The sequence below is a fragment of the Macrosteles quadrilineatus genome, unplaced genomic scaffold, assembly GCF_028750875.1.
Source record: "Macrosteles quadrilineatus isolate MER2022 unplaced genomic scaffold, UCM_ALF_1.0 Scaffold_1__1_contigs__length_201487025, whole genome shotgun sequence".
In the NCBI taxonomy this organism is placed as follows: domain Eukaryota; kingdom Metazoa; phylum Arthropoda; class Insecta; order Hemiptera; family Cicadellidae; genus Macrosteles; species Macrosteles quadrilineatus.
In genome coordinates, this window is record NW_026542594.1 from 157655011 (window position 1) to 157674183 (window position 19173).

Genomic DNA, 19173 nt, shown 5'->3' on the forward strand with positions numbered 1-19173 from the left:
TCTCTCTGTCTCTCTCTCCTACACTCTCTAACTCCTCTCTACTGAATGGGATACTGGGAGCTGAGAGTCGTGCTGCTGTTTGTTAAACGTCGTGGCCACTGCATCGCTCTCTGTCTCTCTCTCCTACACTCTCTCTCTACTGACTGGGATACTGGGAGCTGGCGGTGGGTAATTAGAGTCGTGCTGCTGTTTGTTAAACGTCGTGGCCACTGCATCGCTCTGTCTCTCTCTCCTACACTCTCTAACTCCTCTCTACTGACTGGGATACTGGGAGCTGGCGGTGGGTAATTAGAGTCGTGCTGTTGTTTGTTAAACGTCGTGGCCACTGCATCTCTCTCTGTCTCTATCTCCTACACTCTCTAACTCCTCTCTACTGACTGGGATACTGGGAGCTGGCGGTAGGTAATTAGAGTCGTGCTGCTGTTTGTTAAACGTCGTGGCCACTGCATCGCTCTCTGTCTCTCTCTCCTACACTCTAACTCCTCTCTACTGACTGGGATACTGGGAGCTGGCGGTGGGTAATTAGAGTCGTGCTGCTGTTTGTTAAACGTCGTGGCCACTGCATCTCTCTCTGTCTCTCTCGCATACACTCTCTAACTCCTCTCTACTGACTGGGATACTGGGAGCTGGCGGTGGGTAATTAGAGTCGTGCTGCTGTTTGTTAAACGTCGTGGCCACTGCATCGCTCTCTGTCTCTCTCTCCTACACTCTCTAACTCCTCTCTACTGCCAGGGATACTGGGAGCTGGCGGTGCGTAATTAGAGTCGTGCTGCTGTTTGTTAAACGTCGTGGCCACTGCATCTCTCTCTGTCTCTCTCTCCTACACTCTCTAACTCCTCTCTACTGAATGGGATACTGGGAGCTGAGAGTCGTGCTGCTGTTTGTTAAACGTCGTGGCCACTGCATCGCTCTCTGTCTCTCTCTCCTACACTCTCTCTCTACTGACTGGGATACTGGGAGCTGGCGGTGGGTAATTAGAGTCGTGCTGCTGTTTGTTAAACGTCGTGGCCACTGCATCGCTCTGTCTCTCTCTCCTACACTCTCTAACTCCTCTCTACTGACTGGGATACTGGGAGCTGGCGGTGGGTAATTAGAGTCGTGCTGCTGTTTGTTAAACGTCGTGGCCACTGCATCTCTCTCTGTCTCTATCTCCTACACTCTCTAACTCCTCTCTACTGACTGGGATACTGGGAGCTGGCGGTAGGTAATTAGAGTCGTGCTGCTGTTTGTTAAACGTCGTGGCCACTGCATCGCTCTCTGTCTCTCTCTCCTACACTCTAACTCCTCTCTACTGACTGGGATACTGGGAGCTGGCGGTGGGTAATTAGAGTCGTGCTGCTGTTTGTTAAACGTCGTGGCCACTGCATCTCTCTCTGTCTCTCTCGCATACACTCTCTAACTCCTCTCTACTGACTGGGATACTGGGAGCTGGCGGTGGGTAATTAGAGTCGTGCTGCTGTTTGTTAAACGTCGTGGCCACTGCATCGCTCTCTGTCTCTCTCTCCTACACTCTCTAACTCCTCTCTACTGCCAGGGATACTGGGAGCTGGCGGTGGGTAATTAGAGTCGTGCTGCTGTTTGTTAAACGTCGTGGCCACTGCATCGCTCTCTGTCTCTCTCTCCTACACTCTAACTCCTCTCTACTGCCAGGGATACTGGGAGATGGCGGTGGGTAATTAGAGTCGTGCTGCTGTTTGTTAAACGTCGTGGCCACTGTATCGCTCTCTGTCTCTCTCTCCTACACTCTCTAACTCCTCTCTACTGACTGGGATACTGGGAGCTGGCGGTGGGTAATTAGAGTCGTGCTGCTGTTTGTTAAACGTCGTGGCCACTGCATCTCTCTCAGTCTCTATCTCCTACACTCTCTAACTCCTCTCTACTGACTGGGATACTGGGAGCTGGCGGTAGGTAATTAGAGTCGTGCTGCTGTTTGTTAAACGTCGTGGCCACTGCATCGCTCTCTGTCTCTCTCTCCTACACTCTAACTCCTCTCTACTGACTGGGATACTGGGAGCTGGCGGTGGGTAATTAGAGTCGTGCTGCTGTTTGTTAAACGTCGTGGCCACTGCATCTCTCTCTGTCTCTCTCGCATACACTCTCTAACTCCTCTCTACTGACTGGGATACTGGGAGCTGGCGGTGGGTAATTAGAGTCGTGCTGCTGTTTGTTAAACGTCGTGGCCACTGCATCGCTCTCTGTCTCTCTCTCCTACACTCTCTAACTCCTCTCTACTGCCAGGGATACTGGGAGCTGGCGGTGCGTAATTAGAGTCGTGCTGCTGTTTGTTAAACGTCGTGGCCACTGCATCTCTCTCTGTCTCTCTCTCCTACACTCTCTAACTCCTCTCTACTGAATGGGATACTGGGAGCTGAGAGTCGTGCTGCTGTTTGTTAAACGTCGTGGCCACTGCATCGCTCTCTGTCTCTCTCTCCTACACTCTCTCTCTACTGACTGGGATACTGGGAGCTGGCGGTGGGTAATTAGAGTCGTGCTGCTGTTTGTTAAACGTCGTGGCCACTGCATCGCTCTGTCTCTCTCTCCTACACTCTCTAACTCCTCTCTACTGACTGGGATACTGGGAGCTGGCGGTGGGTAATTAGAGTCGTGCTGCTGTTTGTTAAACGTCGTGGCCTCTGCATCTCTCTCTGTCTCTATCTCCTACACTCTCTAACTCCTCTCTACTGACTGGGATACTGGGAGCTGGCGGTAGGTAATTAGAGTCGTGCTGCTGTTTGTTAAACGTCGTGGCCACTGCATCGCTCTCTGTCTCTCTCTCCTACACTCTAACTCCTCTCTACTGACTGGGATACTGGGAGCTGGCGGTGGGTAATTAGAGTCGTGCTGCTGTTTGTTAAACGTCGTGGCCACTGCATCTCTCTCTGTCTCTCTCGCATACACTCTCTAACTCCTCTCTACTGACTGGGATACTGGGAGCTGGCGGTGGGTAATTAGAGTCGTGCTGCTGTTTGTTAAACGTCGTGGCCACTGCATCGCTCTCTGTCTCTCTCTCCTACACTCTCTAACTCCTCTCTACTGCCAGGGATACTGGGAGCTGGCGGTGGGTAATTAGAGTCGTGCTGCTGTTTGTTAAACGTCGTGGCCACTGCATCGCTCTCTGTCTCTCTCTCCTACACTCTAACTCCTCTCTACTGCCAGGGATACTGGGAGATGGCGGTGGGTAATTAGAGTCGTGCTGCTGTTTGTTAAACGTCGTGGCCACTGTATCGCTCTCTGTCTCTCTCTCCTACACTCTCTAACTCCTCTCTACTGACTGGGATACTGGGAGCTGGCGGTGGGTAATTAGAGTCGTGCTGCTGTTTGTTAAACGTCGTGGCCACTGCATCTCTCTCTGTCTCTCTCTCCTACACTCTCTAACTCCTCTCTACTGAATGGGATACTGGGAGATGGCGGTGGGTAATTAGAGTCGTGCTGCTGTTTGTTAAACGTCGTGGCCACTGTATCGCTCTCTGTCTCTCTCTCCTACACTCTCTAACTCCTCTCTACTGACTGGGATACTGGGAGCTGGCGGTGGGTAATTAGAGTCGTGCTGCTGTTTGTTAAACGTCGTGGCCACTGCATCGCTCTCTGTCTCTCTCTCCTACACTCTCTAACTCCTCTCTACTGACTGGGATACTGGGAGCTGGCGGTGGGTAATTAGAGTCGTGCTGCTGTTTGTTAAACGTCGTGGCCACTGCATCTCTCTCTGTCTCTTTCGCATACACTCTCTAACTCCTCTCTACTGACTGGGATACTGGGAGCTGGTGGTGGGTAATTAGAGTCGTGCAGCTGTTTTGTTAAACGTAGTGGCCACTGTATCTCTCTGTCTCTATCTTTTGTTCTCTCTAACTCCTCTCTTTTGACTGGTACACGGTGAGCCGGTGGTGGAAAATCAGAGCCATAAATTTTGGCAAAGAATTAGTTTTGTTGTATTTTCGAGCTTGCAAATCACAATACCAATGACAAATTGGTAAATTGAAATTTTTTTTATGGTTGAATAAAATGATGTACAAATTGGTGTTTTCCATATTGACCAAAGCATTACAACCATTCAACGATTAAAGGTTTTTTTTCACGGATGGTATATATTTAGTGAGAGTTTCACTGTTCGTTCATCTCGTTGTTTTGACCAGTATCGGCTGGTCTCCAGGGACTGATTCGCCTATACGCTTCACTAGACTGGACCGCCCATACCACTACCACCGCTGTGGTACCTCAGCAAACATACTGACTGACACTTCACTGACTAGCACTACAAATACACCGGCCGCGACTGTAGTGAAGTTGTATTGTATTACAATTTCGTCATATAGCCTATATGACATATAGGATCAGATTTAGTACTATAGTTCAAGCTATACCTGAACTGAAACGTTAATTAAAAATTCTATCTTTTCACAACCGTACAATCAGGAAACATGGACATTTTTTAAGTAAGCTCAAATAAAAAAAATAATAAAGAAGAGTTATTTTCTATAACTTTATTCCAAGTGAAATCAATTTAACTGAAAATCATAAAAACTCAAGAATATAATTCAAAGAGTGTATATAATGAATATTCCATTACTCAATGAAACCGGGTCTGGGATATGATTAAAGACGGTTTAACTAAACGATATAAACCATGGCGCAGTAGCGTTACTAGTGGTAGATAAGCCTATTTAAATACTTTCAGAGGGTTATATGAAGTTTTAGTGGGCCCTCGTTCAAAGAAAATGAGTGATACTTTAGTTATAAATTCAAAATGAATACTATTTATGACCAAATAGTTTATAAGAGGAGTGATGCAATCCAACTTATCAATCTTGATTTAATTTATAAAATATTAATGTGGACGACACAAAACGTTAAGGGGATAGGTTCATTATTTTGTACAACTTTATATTACCAAACAAGGTAGGTCAGTAGGAGCGACTTGGGCTAGACTTCGCTGGTTCGAAACCGGTCACCTACTCGGTAATATCACCATGGTTACCTCGCATTACATATGCTACTTATATTGTAACGGTAGGTACTTCACTGTCTTTTAATAACCGCACATCTTTCAACGATACATTACAAAAAAAAACCCCTTATCCTTCAAGCCCCTATTTTTTAAATAAGCCATTTTTAACCAATACAGTATACCACCTCTCTCACATATTCAGTGTCCTAACCCCCCCCCCTCCCCCACTACAGGTCGGTTCCTCAGCCTGGACATCAGCAGGGCCGAAGGTCACGTGATGTGGAGGTCTGTTAATTGCTGATGGAGGAGTATTATTCATGCTGAGGGGACCGAGGGAGCGGGGGACGGGGGGTACAGGGCACTCAGGGGACCGCCGTTCAAATGGATACAGCTTTATTTGTTTTTGGTGAGGGTTGGACGATGAACGCGTGTCCATCTTGTCGAGCGTAATCTGTCTATCTCTCTCTTTCACATTTCTCTGTTTCTCCTCGTCCTCGCTGATCGTATGAACTAAATCACGAATACAGTAGTCACTTTTTATACGCCAACAAAATACATTGAGGAATGTATAATATTAATGTTGATTTAGATTTTACATAGTATCAAGCTGAAGACAAATTTTCAAAATGCCAGTGACAATTTTCGTATCGTACTTTGATTTGAAATACCAAACGTTGAATTACTTTACATGCAAATAAAGTTCAAGACTTGAATTACGATTTATTGAATGATTATTTTATATGTAGGATAAGTAGATTGCTTAACCAATACACTTATTTGGTATTGGTTTTTATTATGAAAAACATACACGTGTTTGATAAGTAATTCTCTGCAATGTATTTTATAAAGTGATTACTTTCCAATTCAAATTTAAAGACTGTAACATGTATAGGACAGCAGATTGGGAGGGTGGAATGGAGGATCGAGAGAGAGAGAGAGAGAGAGAGACCGCGGTCTAATTGACTAGCAGTATCGGCGTTCGATCCTTGGTGTGGTCGGGCTCAGGAATCGAACGCTCGAGTCTCCGTTCCCATGGGAACAGGGGGAGTTATATTCCCCAGGGGCGGTCGTCTCAGTCCCGTGGGAGGGGCGTCTCTCCCCCACACAAACACATACACACGCCAAGATGGTGGACTGGCCGCTAAGTAGTCGGCTCTCTTATTATCAACTACCCCTCTCCACCCCTCCATCCTGCACGCACATCCTACTGCGACATGTAAGACCTCCGAGCAATTTGTTGAATTAAATCTATTCTTGGAAATGTTTTTCAGATTTTTGAAGGGAAAGCGTATTGGAATCAGCAGGGCTACAATGGTCGGATGTTCTAGCAGCATTTTTATGAACAAAACTAAACATTACAGACTTTCTATCAACGGAATTATATAATAAAATTGGGTTTAAACTGTGATATATCTATTAAATTTTCCTTGACAGACTCTCCACAGAAACAATAACTTATTCTCCACGAATTTGTATTGTAATGTTGACACTTGACCTTCATGTTGTGTCTATCTTTTATAACATGTATTATTTCTCGTAAGAGATTCCATGGTATAAGCCGATCAGCTGATCCATATTTTTGCTTTGCCAGGTGGTGATATCCACGCAGATCAGTGTGGAGGGACCTCTCCTTGCCGTGTCTGACAATATGTTCGTCCACAACAACTCCAAACATGGCAGAAGAGCGAAGAGGCTCGACCCTTCGGATGGTAAGCATTACTTTTATGGTGATTGTTTAACTAAAATATCCAAAAGTGTATGTATTTAAAGAGTTTTTTTTCAATGGATTGCCAAAAACCTTAAATTTGTTTATTACTTTCTACTATGGACTTGCATTCCATCACTATTCGTGAAAGTGTTAGAGAAATCTGCATATATGATGTCGTAGTTAGGATTATTTTAATATTTATTAGATCCATAAAGTGTTTAGGCAAACTAATTTCCCCTTTGTGTGAATAATTATTTTATATTGATCAGTAAATAGGAGAGTAGTTTTGTTCACCCGATTTGACGTGTCTTTTAATTAGAAAATGGAATTGAGAGTTACCTATTAGGTATAACGTATAAGGATCATACATGAAGATGTATGGAATAACTTGTTTGTGTGAATTAATAGACTTTGGTTATTTATTGGTAAGAGGTTTTTTGCTCTTAAATGAAGTAATAACAACAGTAATGTAATAAGTTGAAAATATTAAAATAAATACATTAATACTAGTAATAATAGTGTTGGTTACATTGATTAGGTATATAGATAATAATAGATTAGGTATATAGATGATAGATTAGGTTATTCACCGTTACGTGGACAAGTTTAATTTTGTACATCCATTATTTTTTGTGCTTCATACTTAAAATCCATTGTTGTATAACGCTGGTTAATTTGTGAAATATATCATGCACGGTCAAAACACTAAACATATTAACTAGGAAATTTAAAAAAGTCATATAAATTTATTCAAATTTTAAGCCAATTTGCATACAAATTTCTTATGCAATTCGTCTTGTAAAGTTTAGTTCTCATACTGCAACAAACACATCCCATCAAGTCATTGAGCAGCGATCGTTGCAGAGTCAGAGTACATTGTCGAGATGACCAAGCGGTCATAAAGAAGAGCATCTCGTTTGTATGCGAATCTCAGTCCATGATCCAAAACTTTGTGAAATTGGCTCCCGATTTGGTTGAGCGAAGGAGCAAGTCATCTCACTACCCCCCCCCCTGTAGTCACCCCCCTCCCCCCTAACTACTACCCCTACATAGAGTCGCGTGTCTCGCAGTCATGTGCCTTGAATCGACCTTACGTGTATCTTCTTTGCCATGTCTGACCACTGTATTCCAGCACTATTGAAGAGTTGCTAAGTCACTGTACTCTTGGATTACCAATAGTGAGTTGGACGAGTGTTGGGATCATAATAACTTTTTGTCCCGCCAAAACTGTGTATCTACTTCTTGGGTTACGGTGAAATTAATTAGGTAGTAAGGGGACATTAAACAAAGTACGCTGTTTTTGTCCACCGTTTATTCTGACTGAAACCTTATTTATTTAACATATAGTTAATGATTACCCTTAAGTTCTTTGCCACGTGAACTACAGGCAGCTCTTTCCCAATAAATAGATTAAACAGTGTCAATCTAGATTATTGAGCTCATAGAGATTCCTCTGGAATGACAGGGCCAATGTTTTCTTTGAATTACCCTAATTTTTACTACAGTTTTATATAGTAACAGTTTTATTTCCCCTACATGACAAACTACTACTACTATATATATACGTTTTCAATTGTTTTAAGCTAAGAACATACTTCATACACAATATGTACTTTATTGCAATAGTACAACATTGTTAAATAATTTAAAAACCTCTCTGAAACCCCCTCGAAGACAAAGGGGTACAAAAAAGCTATTCTCGTATAACAATTAAGTAAACGAACTCTTGGAAGAGGGGCATTACCATTAATGAATTGAGTTAACTATTGGAACAGACAATCCAAGATAAAACGGCCTTTATGACCTTTTCCTTGGGCGAAATCCCGTTTTCATTTTCTCCCTTGTTACACTCAGGTTGTATTTTTCCTCCCCCCCCCTCCCCCCCTCATGAGCACCGAGACCAGCTTTATCTCTGTTTACATCACCGCCAGTATTGGCGCTACATCCCCCCCTCCCCCCACCCTCGACTGGCAATCACTGATAGCGGCTCAGTTCTACCCTTATCACTGATTACCGCTAATCAGTCTAATCTTCATCAGACCATCTTCTTCCTTGGATTTTTGACTAAATTTAAAATAACTCTCTTTATATTAAAATGTTGATTTTTTAATATATTATTTTACTCCGTGTTATTTTTTGAGAATATAGAAATTTTAGGTCGAATGTTTGTTTGTTTGTAATCTTGACAACCTTTTATTAGATCTTAAAATGTAAACTAGCCGTCTGTTATTTTATTTATAAATAACAATGCTTTCGTAAATATTTGTTAAAATATTAAGTAACTTCATAATCAGCATAATATACATGTTATTAATTTTACAGAGAGTAAATAAACGTCTAACAACACTTGAAACATATATTTACACTTATACAGTATTGAACAAGCCTGTAAATATATATAAAAGATCAAAAGATGGTTATTGATTTCGATTGGACACTCCAATCATCATCAGGCCTAATAGGAGAAATATATTACTAGGAATTGGGTTTAAAAACACTGTGAGGTTCTTATTACTAACCAGAATTAAAGACTATTAAAAAAGATTAGTTTTATGAAATTTCTCATTTGTAATGGTTGCATTGGCTCTGTTGAATAAATCATAACTTTTCAGAATAAAAAATAAATAAAATACATAACAGTAAAATAGTATAAAAATACATAGCCTATAATACATAAAATACATAAATAAATAAATACAGTTGTTATGACTTAACTACTTAACTTGTCCACCACCATTTTTGCCTATGTGTGTACACAGCAGACAAGAAAGATTTTAAGGAACAAACCTTATTTTAATAACTAAATTCGTAATAACATTTGTATCGCGTCTTAAAACGCTGTTGAGCTATTAAAACACTTATAAATATGGGCTGAAACCAACCAATGATTAAATAAGTTTCCTGATTACGTACACCATCGTCATTAGACTGAAAGTCAATATAATGTCAAAAAAAGATCCAAAAATACCTTCCTCATGTAAGTTTAGATTCTTATAAGGACCCATTAAACGGGGTTCAGTGTAAACAAATATAAAAAATAATTCATATTTTGATCGCACAGCCTTACCGTAATAGTGACTACATCATTATACTCAGCTTTTTACGGTTTATTATCAAGTGATTTGCTTTCGACAATTAGACAATCTGACTAATAAACTGTATACACCTTTAAATACACCCCAATTACACGATTTTAAACTGTATGGATACATATAAATTTTAACATTTCAACGAGGGAAAGAATTTTACAAAAATTATTTACGGTAAAAATACATGTAATCCATCAAATTAAGATCTAAAGTCGCACAATTTGTACATATAAATAATCACCTAATTTGCCAGTTGGCTGGACAGACATAGTTGGACCGAAACTAAGCGAGTCTGTGTACAATGACCCGTAGAAATATCGAGGTGCGAAACTTAACCTCGGTAATTGAGTTAAACAAATGTCTCCCGACTTAGATGAGTTTTTGTGCCGCGATTTGTTTTACTTTAATTGCGTTCTCCGCGAATAAAGTGTCTGCCAGATTTAACGTAATTAGCTCCGGCTTATGCCGTAATTACGTTGAAATATGTCTGAGGTCGACTTAACAGTGCGTTTAACACGGGTTCAATTAATGCGTAAGAGGCTTATCTCTACTTCATCTCCCGCTGGAAACTTTTATTCCGACGGATTCAATGACGCGACAACTCAATCTTACGCTTGCTTCGTCTTCGTCGTTCTTCGCAAATAAACATCTTTCGCAGTTAAGTTTACTAATAAATTCATCCTTTGCTATTTTTATAATTTAGTCTGATTCGTTTGTATAGTTTTTAAAGTGTAGGAAACAATAATTTACAAACTATTATTATCATAACCGTTTATTGATGATATAATTAAAATAAAGTTTTAGTAAATAATATGAACCAATTCACATAAACCATAAACACATAACATCAAAATAATAATATACGCTATTTGATCTCGTGTATTACGAGTTTACACCTCTGTCTGTTACATAATAACTAGCACATTATGTTACTTAACACTGAACAAAATTATCTTTTTCATTTTAATGTTGAATACCGGTACTGTATTAGTAGTGATTTAATTGTATTCTATGTCCTGATATCTTTGCGCCTATGGCATAATTTACGTGTTTGCGAGAAAATTGTAGAATCCCAGGTACTTATGTGACGTTACATTGCCTTGTTAGAGAACATCAAACTCTCTAACTTGGCCTTGAAGCAATCATACTAAGGATTGAATTAGTATCCTTCTTGTTGTAAAGCGAACTAACACCTGTATCTTTAGATTTCTGTTCTTTTTTGGTGAGATTATTTGTAAGATGCCTGCCACATATTACAAATGTAGGATACTTTATGAAGTAGTTAGTTGTCTTAAGTATAGTGAAGGTGACGCATGCCAGTGTACCCTAGGTCTACCTGGTGCAGGATATGTGTACGACGTCCAAGGACGTTGGTCTTGACTCAGTGATTATTTTCTGGTCGACGTCACAAAGCGTCTTGACGTTGTTTCTTATATCTCCCCTCTCTTTACCCCCTCACCCCTCTCAAGCTCCTCAGACGAGACCGACGTGTCGGTTTTAAATTCCTTATTCCTTTTGTTCTCTTTTCAAACGGGTGAAATCTTCTGTGGAGAGAATTGCTTTGCCACTTTTACCGATAATCAGTTTGCCGGAGTTAATTTAATATCTTCAATTCGAACTACTTATCACGCTCTGTTTCGTTCCTATGCACAATGATATATCGATTCATGCGTCGACTTAACGAAATATCAAAAGTATATTGAATGAGTAAAATAACAAAAACCATAGTACCCTGAAATTCATTTTTTTATCGAACTTCAAGTAAACAAAAATTAAGGATACTATGATTTTTATCATTTCATGTATGTATTTATTGAAAAAGTAGCCCTATAAGTTAACAAAACTTTCAAAATAAAAGTGTACATATGAGAAAATATTCGTACCTATCATCGAATGAAATCTCAAACTAGTTAATGTCAAACAAAATATAAATGTGAGCTACATCTAAATATGCTACAATCACTTTTAGCTAGGCTATTTAATTCTTTCAATCAGCCCAGTTAAATCAATTGAATTCAAAATAGTAAAAAAGACTGAAAAAAGACAAAAAAAGATATTAATAAATTCTCAAGTATTATTGCGATTATAAAATATAAAGTATAAAATATAAATTTCGGTATTGTTGACAATTTCGGAATTCCACAGATTTATACTGTGTTGTTTTTTTTTTTTTTTCAAGTAATGGAAAATGTTGAACGAAACGTGAAATATTGCAGGATAGAAGAAAACACAGTATCTTTCCATCGATCTCTATGGCGACTGTAGCGTGCCTCTGCCCCTAGTTGGCTCGGCTCCAGAGGGGGAAGGGGCATCTTCACATGGGTCCCCTGTAAAATAAAAATCTGCCACTAGCGCCTGTATTTAATTCACTTGTGTTTCCATATTGCGAACGTGCTTCATCCTCCAGCGAACATTTGTGTTCTCCATTTCTCCACGTTGGTAAATGTTTACCACTTTGTCGCCTTCCTTAAATAATATTTAACTACTTAGTTTTTTAATGTCCAGTTTTTACACAGTGATTTTAAATAATCGAATTTAGACATTTAACACTGAAAAAGTCCAGGAGTCCGCTGCTACAGTGCTCCTTGTTAATTTTTAAAGGAAAATTCGTTACAAAAATCTCTTGGTTTGTGTTCAAATGAATTACTGTATAAGGTGGGGGTTTTCTAACAATGAGAAAACGAAAAAAGATCAATTTAGTTAAAAGATTTCGTAGGTGCTGTTAAGGAGAATTCAGTATTTGCCAGAATAATGGGATTTTATCTAACAACCCAACGGACTATTAAAGACTTTTCAATGTTTGCATAGTGATATATGGTGCTGCAGGAAAATATCGTATTAAAATGTGTACCATATTTGTTTGACTAGTAGCGAAAAGTAGTCCATACAGTTTTCACTGCCGTATAATGTGTGCAAGTGTACTCATTTTAATACGTTATTGTGTTACATAATCACATGTCACACAATGTATGCAACCATTGAAACATCAAATAGTCTGTTTGATTGTTAGATAGAATTCGATTATTCAGACAGAAACGTAGTTCTCCTTTACACAAATTTAAAAAAAAAACTGTTGAACTAAATTGTACACAAATACATTGTTGTTGTTAAATAGCAACGTTTCATTTAATTGACACCATTTCCATTATGAAATTTTAATGATGGCATGAATATTAACTATTGTCTCATGTCTGATTGGGCTTGTCACTGGAATGAACAATTTAAGCCTCATTTCACAGAACATCTAAGAATGTTTGCTAATATGTGAAATGGTGTTATTGATTGTTAATTTCCCAACTTATGCGTGAAAAAAAACAATGCAAACCTAAAGTAATTGCCAGTGTTTACCGTGGCACACACACAACACAGCACGATTGGAGCTAAAACTATTGTGGTTATGTGGTCCTGACAACGCGGCGAGCTTTGGTGGATAATACCATTGGACTCGGCAAACTGTACAAACAACGATGGGTCACTCACTAAATGCAACAGTAAAGCTGTTAAACAAATTCGCAACATTACGGAGATTCTTCATTGAAATAGTGTGAATCGTTTCTACATTACCACTGCGTACCCACATAAATCTATTCATTAGATATAGATATGTATACAATATTTTTGTATTATTCCTAAGTTGTGTTTGGAATGCATTTGCTGCACTACATCTAGAAGAACTCTTATTATATACCATAAGGAAATTGGATTTACATATTATACTGTAATATAAATATTAATTATGATGTTGATATGTCTTCAAATGTGACATATCTAAACTTATAAAACAGATGATCGAAAATTATACGCAGAAAAGCAATAAATCTCCGCCCCCAAGAAGCGCCCTCACACACTGTCTGCCAGTGTATCGTTAACGAGCCCGTATATTGAGGTTGGGGTCAAGTATCGTTAACGATGTTTTGTAGAACTGCAGTAGCCTGTCATTAAGACCATTAAATCGTGGGGATCTGATATTTTCCTTAACAACGTTACGTGATCCTAGTTTCAGGATATAGGCTGCAGAAATTAAATTTGTAAATGTAGTTAGTTAGTAGGTAAGTGAGTTTTATTTCAAATCGATATACTCGAACTTCTTCAGTTAAAAAACATTTCAAACCGCATAGTTTTCAAGATAAATTGTATCGATTTTTACGTTGTTGGTTTCACCAAGCTCATGTCGAATCATTCCAAGCAAGATAGAATCGAACCAAAGATTTGAACTAACTTCTAACAATTTAAGATTTTGTCACTTTAATCAACCATCCGCAATATATTCCACATTTTAATCAAGTATTATAATTCTCACGTATTCGAATTAATACAGTTAGTTTTGTTTGGTAGTTGTAAATTGATTATAACATTCTAAGGACTATGCAAATCATAATAAACTGTTTTTAAATCTGTGTAAAATTCTAAAGCAAGAGATTTTTATTTCAAAACGCTAAGAAATACATCGTTTGCCTATCAATAATTTGTTTAACGTATGGGTACGTTAAAGAACAAACTACTTGCATAATCGTTAGTCAAATTGTGTAAAATATTAGTACATTATATCATTATTTTAATCTCTGTCGTAGGATTCTGTAACACACTGTATGTTGCAGGACTGTACCCTCCGCTGCCTGTCGCTACCCCTTGTATCAAGGCCATCAGCCCCAGTGAGGGCTGGACCAGTGGAGGATCCACCGTCATCATCATTGGTGACAACTTCTTCGACGGCCTTCAGGTTGTCTTCGGCACCATGCTGGTCTGGAGTGAGGTACGTCACTGATAATCATCACTACTTTTATACTTTAGACTTTTATACTTTTCATTGAAATGTCGACCATACAAAGTAGGTATTTTAAGCCAAGTATGAATGGAGATGAGTGTATGATGAGTGGGGCGATCTTGTAGTCTTGTTAGTGACTAAGGCCCATATATCAAAGCATCCTTGTTGTACTCAACATCGTTTGTTGTGCAAACTGAACACCCTTGATTGAGTGTTTTAGGTGTAAATTGAAACCTATTTATAGATATGTTTTATCTATGTTGAATTATAATGTCCAAATGTTGGGAATATTCCCAACAATGTCAATTTATTTAATGTTTTGAAAAATATTTTGTCATAAAGTCAACTCACTGTGCTATGTAGACTTTTAGCACTTTTTATTGTGTTATTGAAATACATACTCGCCACAAACTTTGAAACTAGTTTGTGTACCTAAAGAAATCTAACATTTCCTCTGGTTAATGTTTAGTCACTATACCATTATCTCGTATCATAGTTTAAGTAAGCATTATAGATTGTCTAAGTTTACTATCCTCCCTACAGTTGATAACGTCCCACGCCATCAGGGTACAGACACCCCCCAGACACATCCCTGGGGTTGTAGAAGTCACCCTCTCTTACAAGTCCAAGCAGTTCTGCAAGGGAGCGCCTGGTCGCTTCGTCTACGTATGTAAGTATATACAGGAGTCTATTATTCGTCTTAAAGAGTCTAGCAGGGGAAAATATATAGTTCTTTTGACCGTACAATGTTCAACAACCGTGTTAAACCTCTAAAAACTCGTGAATATAGTTATTGAAACTTTGATGTACTCAAGTTTGTAATTGAGTTGTAGGATGGTGAACCAAGAGTGTGTGTATTATATTGTTTTAAAGTTAGACATAATTGTGTGAAGCCAAACACTAAGATGTGAACTACATTAACAAAAGTGTTTTATGCAGCGCTCAACGAGCCTACGATAGACTATGGGTTCCAGAGGCTTCAGAAGCTCATCCCCAGACATCCCGGCGACCCGGAGAAGTTACCCAAGGTAAAAATTTATTATAAAAAATATAACAATGACTAATAAAAGGTTAAAAATCTGTTAAGCTACCCTCTCACATACTGTTTGTAATCTGGTAGAATGATATACAAATCTTTAACATTCCCTAAGAATTTCATAATTACATAATAGAATTCCATAAGAGAAGTGGCCATTGCAAGCTGTTTAACGTGATTGTTACAAGTCCTACACTATTAACAGTTAACAACATTCAGTCTTCTTACAGTTTATATACGCCAAATGTCCGTCATCCAGTATTTCCCCTAATACCTTCCCTTTTTGGGGGAAATCTAAGAACATTTTTAGATACAACAAAAGAATCAAACAGCTTAAAATACACTACAAAAGTGTATTAACCAGTTAACTCTGACGTTACGTGTATTGTATATTCAGAATTTATAAAACGTTAGAAGGTGTAAACATTGAACATTGCTTCAAACAAAAGTTTTCTGATTTTTGCCTAGCCAATCAAATGTGTCCATGTGTTTTCTATAGGAGATAATCCTGAAGAGAGCGGCGGACCTAGCTGAGGCGTTGTACAGCATGCCTCGCAACAACCAGCTGGGGCTGTCGGGGCCTCGGTCTCCGGGTACCATGGCCAACAACACCATGGGCTCAGGGTTCAACACGTACACTGGCCAGCTGGCCGTCAGTGTGCAGGAGAACGGCTCGGGCCAGTGGACCGAGGGTGAGTCATCATGATAGGTCTACGTGATCATGAGGAAAATTACTGATTTTGGGAAAATTTTCTTTTTAAACAGGTGTTAAGATTACTTAAATAATGTAATGTGCTTATATCTTAACTGCCAAGCTATAACTGATCACGATGTTCGTTTTATCACATCGTTTTTGACATTCTCATGGAGGTTAAAATTATTTTGTATTTGTTAATTGATGTTGATACATCCGTGAGGATCAAGTTTAAAAATCCTGCATTGAAACAAAAGAGTTTTTAAGGTTTTAAGTTGAGAATTTGAAAATTGTAGATATGGGGTGTTCACAAAATCACTATTTTGTGGGAACTGCATTAACAAACTTGTTTGTAATAAAACTATTCCTTGAACCATTAGTATACTTTACATTACGCTCTTCTACTTAATACAAGATATCTTGTAACGTAAAGATTTTTGTGTACAGAAGACTACGGACGTGCCCAGAGCAGTAGCGTGTCGCCCAGGGGAGGTGGCTACGGGTCCAGCGCGTCCACACCTCACTCGTCCAACGGGGGCAGCTACAACACGGGGTCAGGGGTCAACGGGGGCAGCTACACGACGCCCGGCAACACGCCGGCCACACAGCTGACCAACATGGGCTCTCCCGCCGGCGGCCTCTTCAACTCCTCCTCTAGTAAGTACCGTCGATAAAAGACACCACTCACTTGACATCACAGATGGTTAAATATAAAGCTATCTGTATATACCCAGTTATAAATTTGCAATTCTCTCTAAGCATAACGTTTAGTACAACCTTCATCATTGAGTGATAAAACAGATTTCCCCCCGATTAAAAAACTTTTAAGTACCACCATTCCATTGCATTATACAGGGTGGTAAAAAAGTCCCTGGACAGTTAAATATTTTAAAAAATAATGCAGATAGAGCAACAATACTTGGTACAAAGTTACAGGGCATAAAACTCTATTTTAACACATATTCAGTGATCCAATAACTCTTCAGGGGGACGGCCCACAAGGAGTCGGAAGAAAATGTTTAATGGAAGCATAGGTCAATATGCACATCAAATTAAAGGTCTTCTTTAGTAGAATACAATGCCGCAAACCGAACTTCAAAAGGTTGATCCTGTGCAAAATGGCAGATGTTCAAAGATTTCTTGAATCCGCCATTTTGAATCTTTGAACGACTGCAATTTTTTACTCAGGCATTCTTTTAAGCCTGAATTTACGGCATCGTAATCTACTAGTGAAGACCTTTAATTTGATGTGCATATCGACCTATGCTTACGTTAACAATTTTCTTCCGATTCCTAGGGCTGTAGAGGAGTAAGCGTATAATATTAATGTATTTTAAATGAATCTTTGAACAACTGTCATTTTGCGCAGGATCAACCTTTTGAAGTGCGGTTTGTGGCATTGTATTCTACTAAAAGAGACCTTTAATTTGATGTGCATATTGACCTATGCTTCCATTTAAGATTTTCTTCCGACTCCTTGTGGGCCGTCCCCCTGAAGAGTTATTGGATCACTGGATATGTGTTTAAATATAGTTTTATGCCCTGTAACTTTGGGCCAAGTATTGTTGCTCTATCTGCATAATTTTTAAAATATTTAACTGTCCAGGGACTTTTTTACCACCCTGTATAAACATTTAAAATATCTAGCTACGTAAGTGTACTTACTTTGTAGATTTTCTGGGTTTGACAAGAATACATAACCACCACAAACTTTGAAACTTATTTTAGTAAAAGCTATGTACTGATAAATTATCAAACTTTTTTCCAAATTAATTTCTTATTTTTATCCCCTACTTTTTCTAATTGTTTCATAATTTACTTTCTGTATACCTAGGGTTTTAATTTTAATTTTGTTACAACATATAATTATGATGTAAACTAGCCACCTACAAATACACCACAACTCCCCATGTGAACTTTCACGTTTGCCAGCAAGAGGGGAGATCTCATATTTACCTGGTAGAATTATACAAAACTGTTCCTTTATGATTTGGTTGTTTATGCACAAGAAATAGATTTATGACTCAGTTTATGTGTACTTTTTCACAAACACGCACAGTTCATTAATTTATTTTACTGCAACTAATGCCTGTATGTCTAAACGCAATTTACTTTAATCAATGCATGCATGTCACGTTATTTATGATTTCTTTGTGTTGAGTTATTTGTTTTATTATTTTAGTTGGTCCCTCAGAGCAATACGCGGGGTACGGTCATTACGACAAAGAGAAAAGCGCGTTTCTGCCCGTACCTCGGGGGCCCGCGCCTACCTCAACTTGGGGCCATCTCACAGTGCAGGGATAGACTCAGGTACAGCGGATCTCCCCTCTTTATACATATACGGACACTCTGTAGAACTATCTTTCTATACGTAGCTGTTCTGGACAAGAACCAGACATACTGTAGATTGTGCTGTAACTTCTGGTAGAGTCTGGAACTGATGATCCAGACAATCTTAAATTGAGACTGACTGCATGCATCATCATGTACTGATTTACCAAAGGCTCTGTCCATGTGACGTATATTAAGAAATGAAATGAAAATGCTTCTTTATTGAGGCAAATTTAGGACCTCATGGTCCTTTCTTACAGTTAACCTATAATAATTATCTACAACAAGTCTTGAACTAAAGTAAAATAAAAATTTCGTAAATAAGAAAAAATAAAATAACATAACATACAATCTCTTCTTAACATAACACACACCCTTAACACCATACCATAACACATACCTTTAACATAACTTACTTAACATAACATCTTCTTTTTCCCTAGCATACACTCACACAAACATACACACTTCATTGTGCTATTGAATGACAACACACTATACTGAGTCTGTATGATTTACCTCCATAATGACAAATACTACTCATTCATAATGACAAATAACTAATAATTTAACCAACTTATTTTCGTTTATATTGTAGTACGTTTGCC

The 19173-nt window shown here is 38.8% G+C and overlaps 1 protein-coding gene across 1 annotated transcript in view; it reads left to right on the top strand.

Annotated features, from left to right (window-relative positions):
* LOC128983050 (transcription factor collier) overlaps positions 1-19173 on the top strand; it is a 104257-nt gene that overhangs the window by 84089 nt on the left and 995 nt on the right. The window contains exons 8-13 of the mRNA XM_054402182.1: positions 6534-6651; positions 14338-14492; positions 15048-15174; positions 15444-15532; positions 16040-16232; positions 16682-16891. Coding sequence (XP_054258157.1) covers positions 6534-6651; positions 14338-14492; positions 15048-15174; positions 15444-15532; positions 16040-16232; positions 16682-16891 — 892 coding nt within the window. The remainder of the gene's footprint in view (positions 1-6533; positions 6652-14337; positions 14493-15047; positions 15175-15443; positions 15533-16039; positions 16233-16681; positions 16892-19173) is intronic.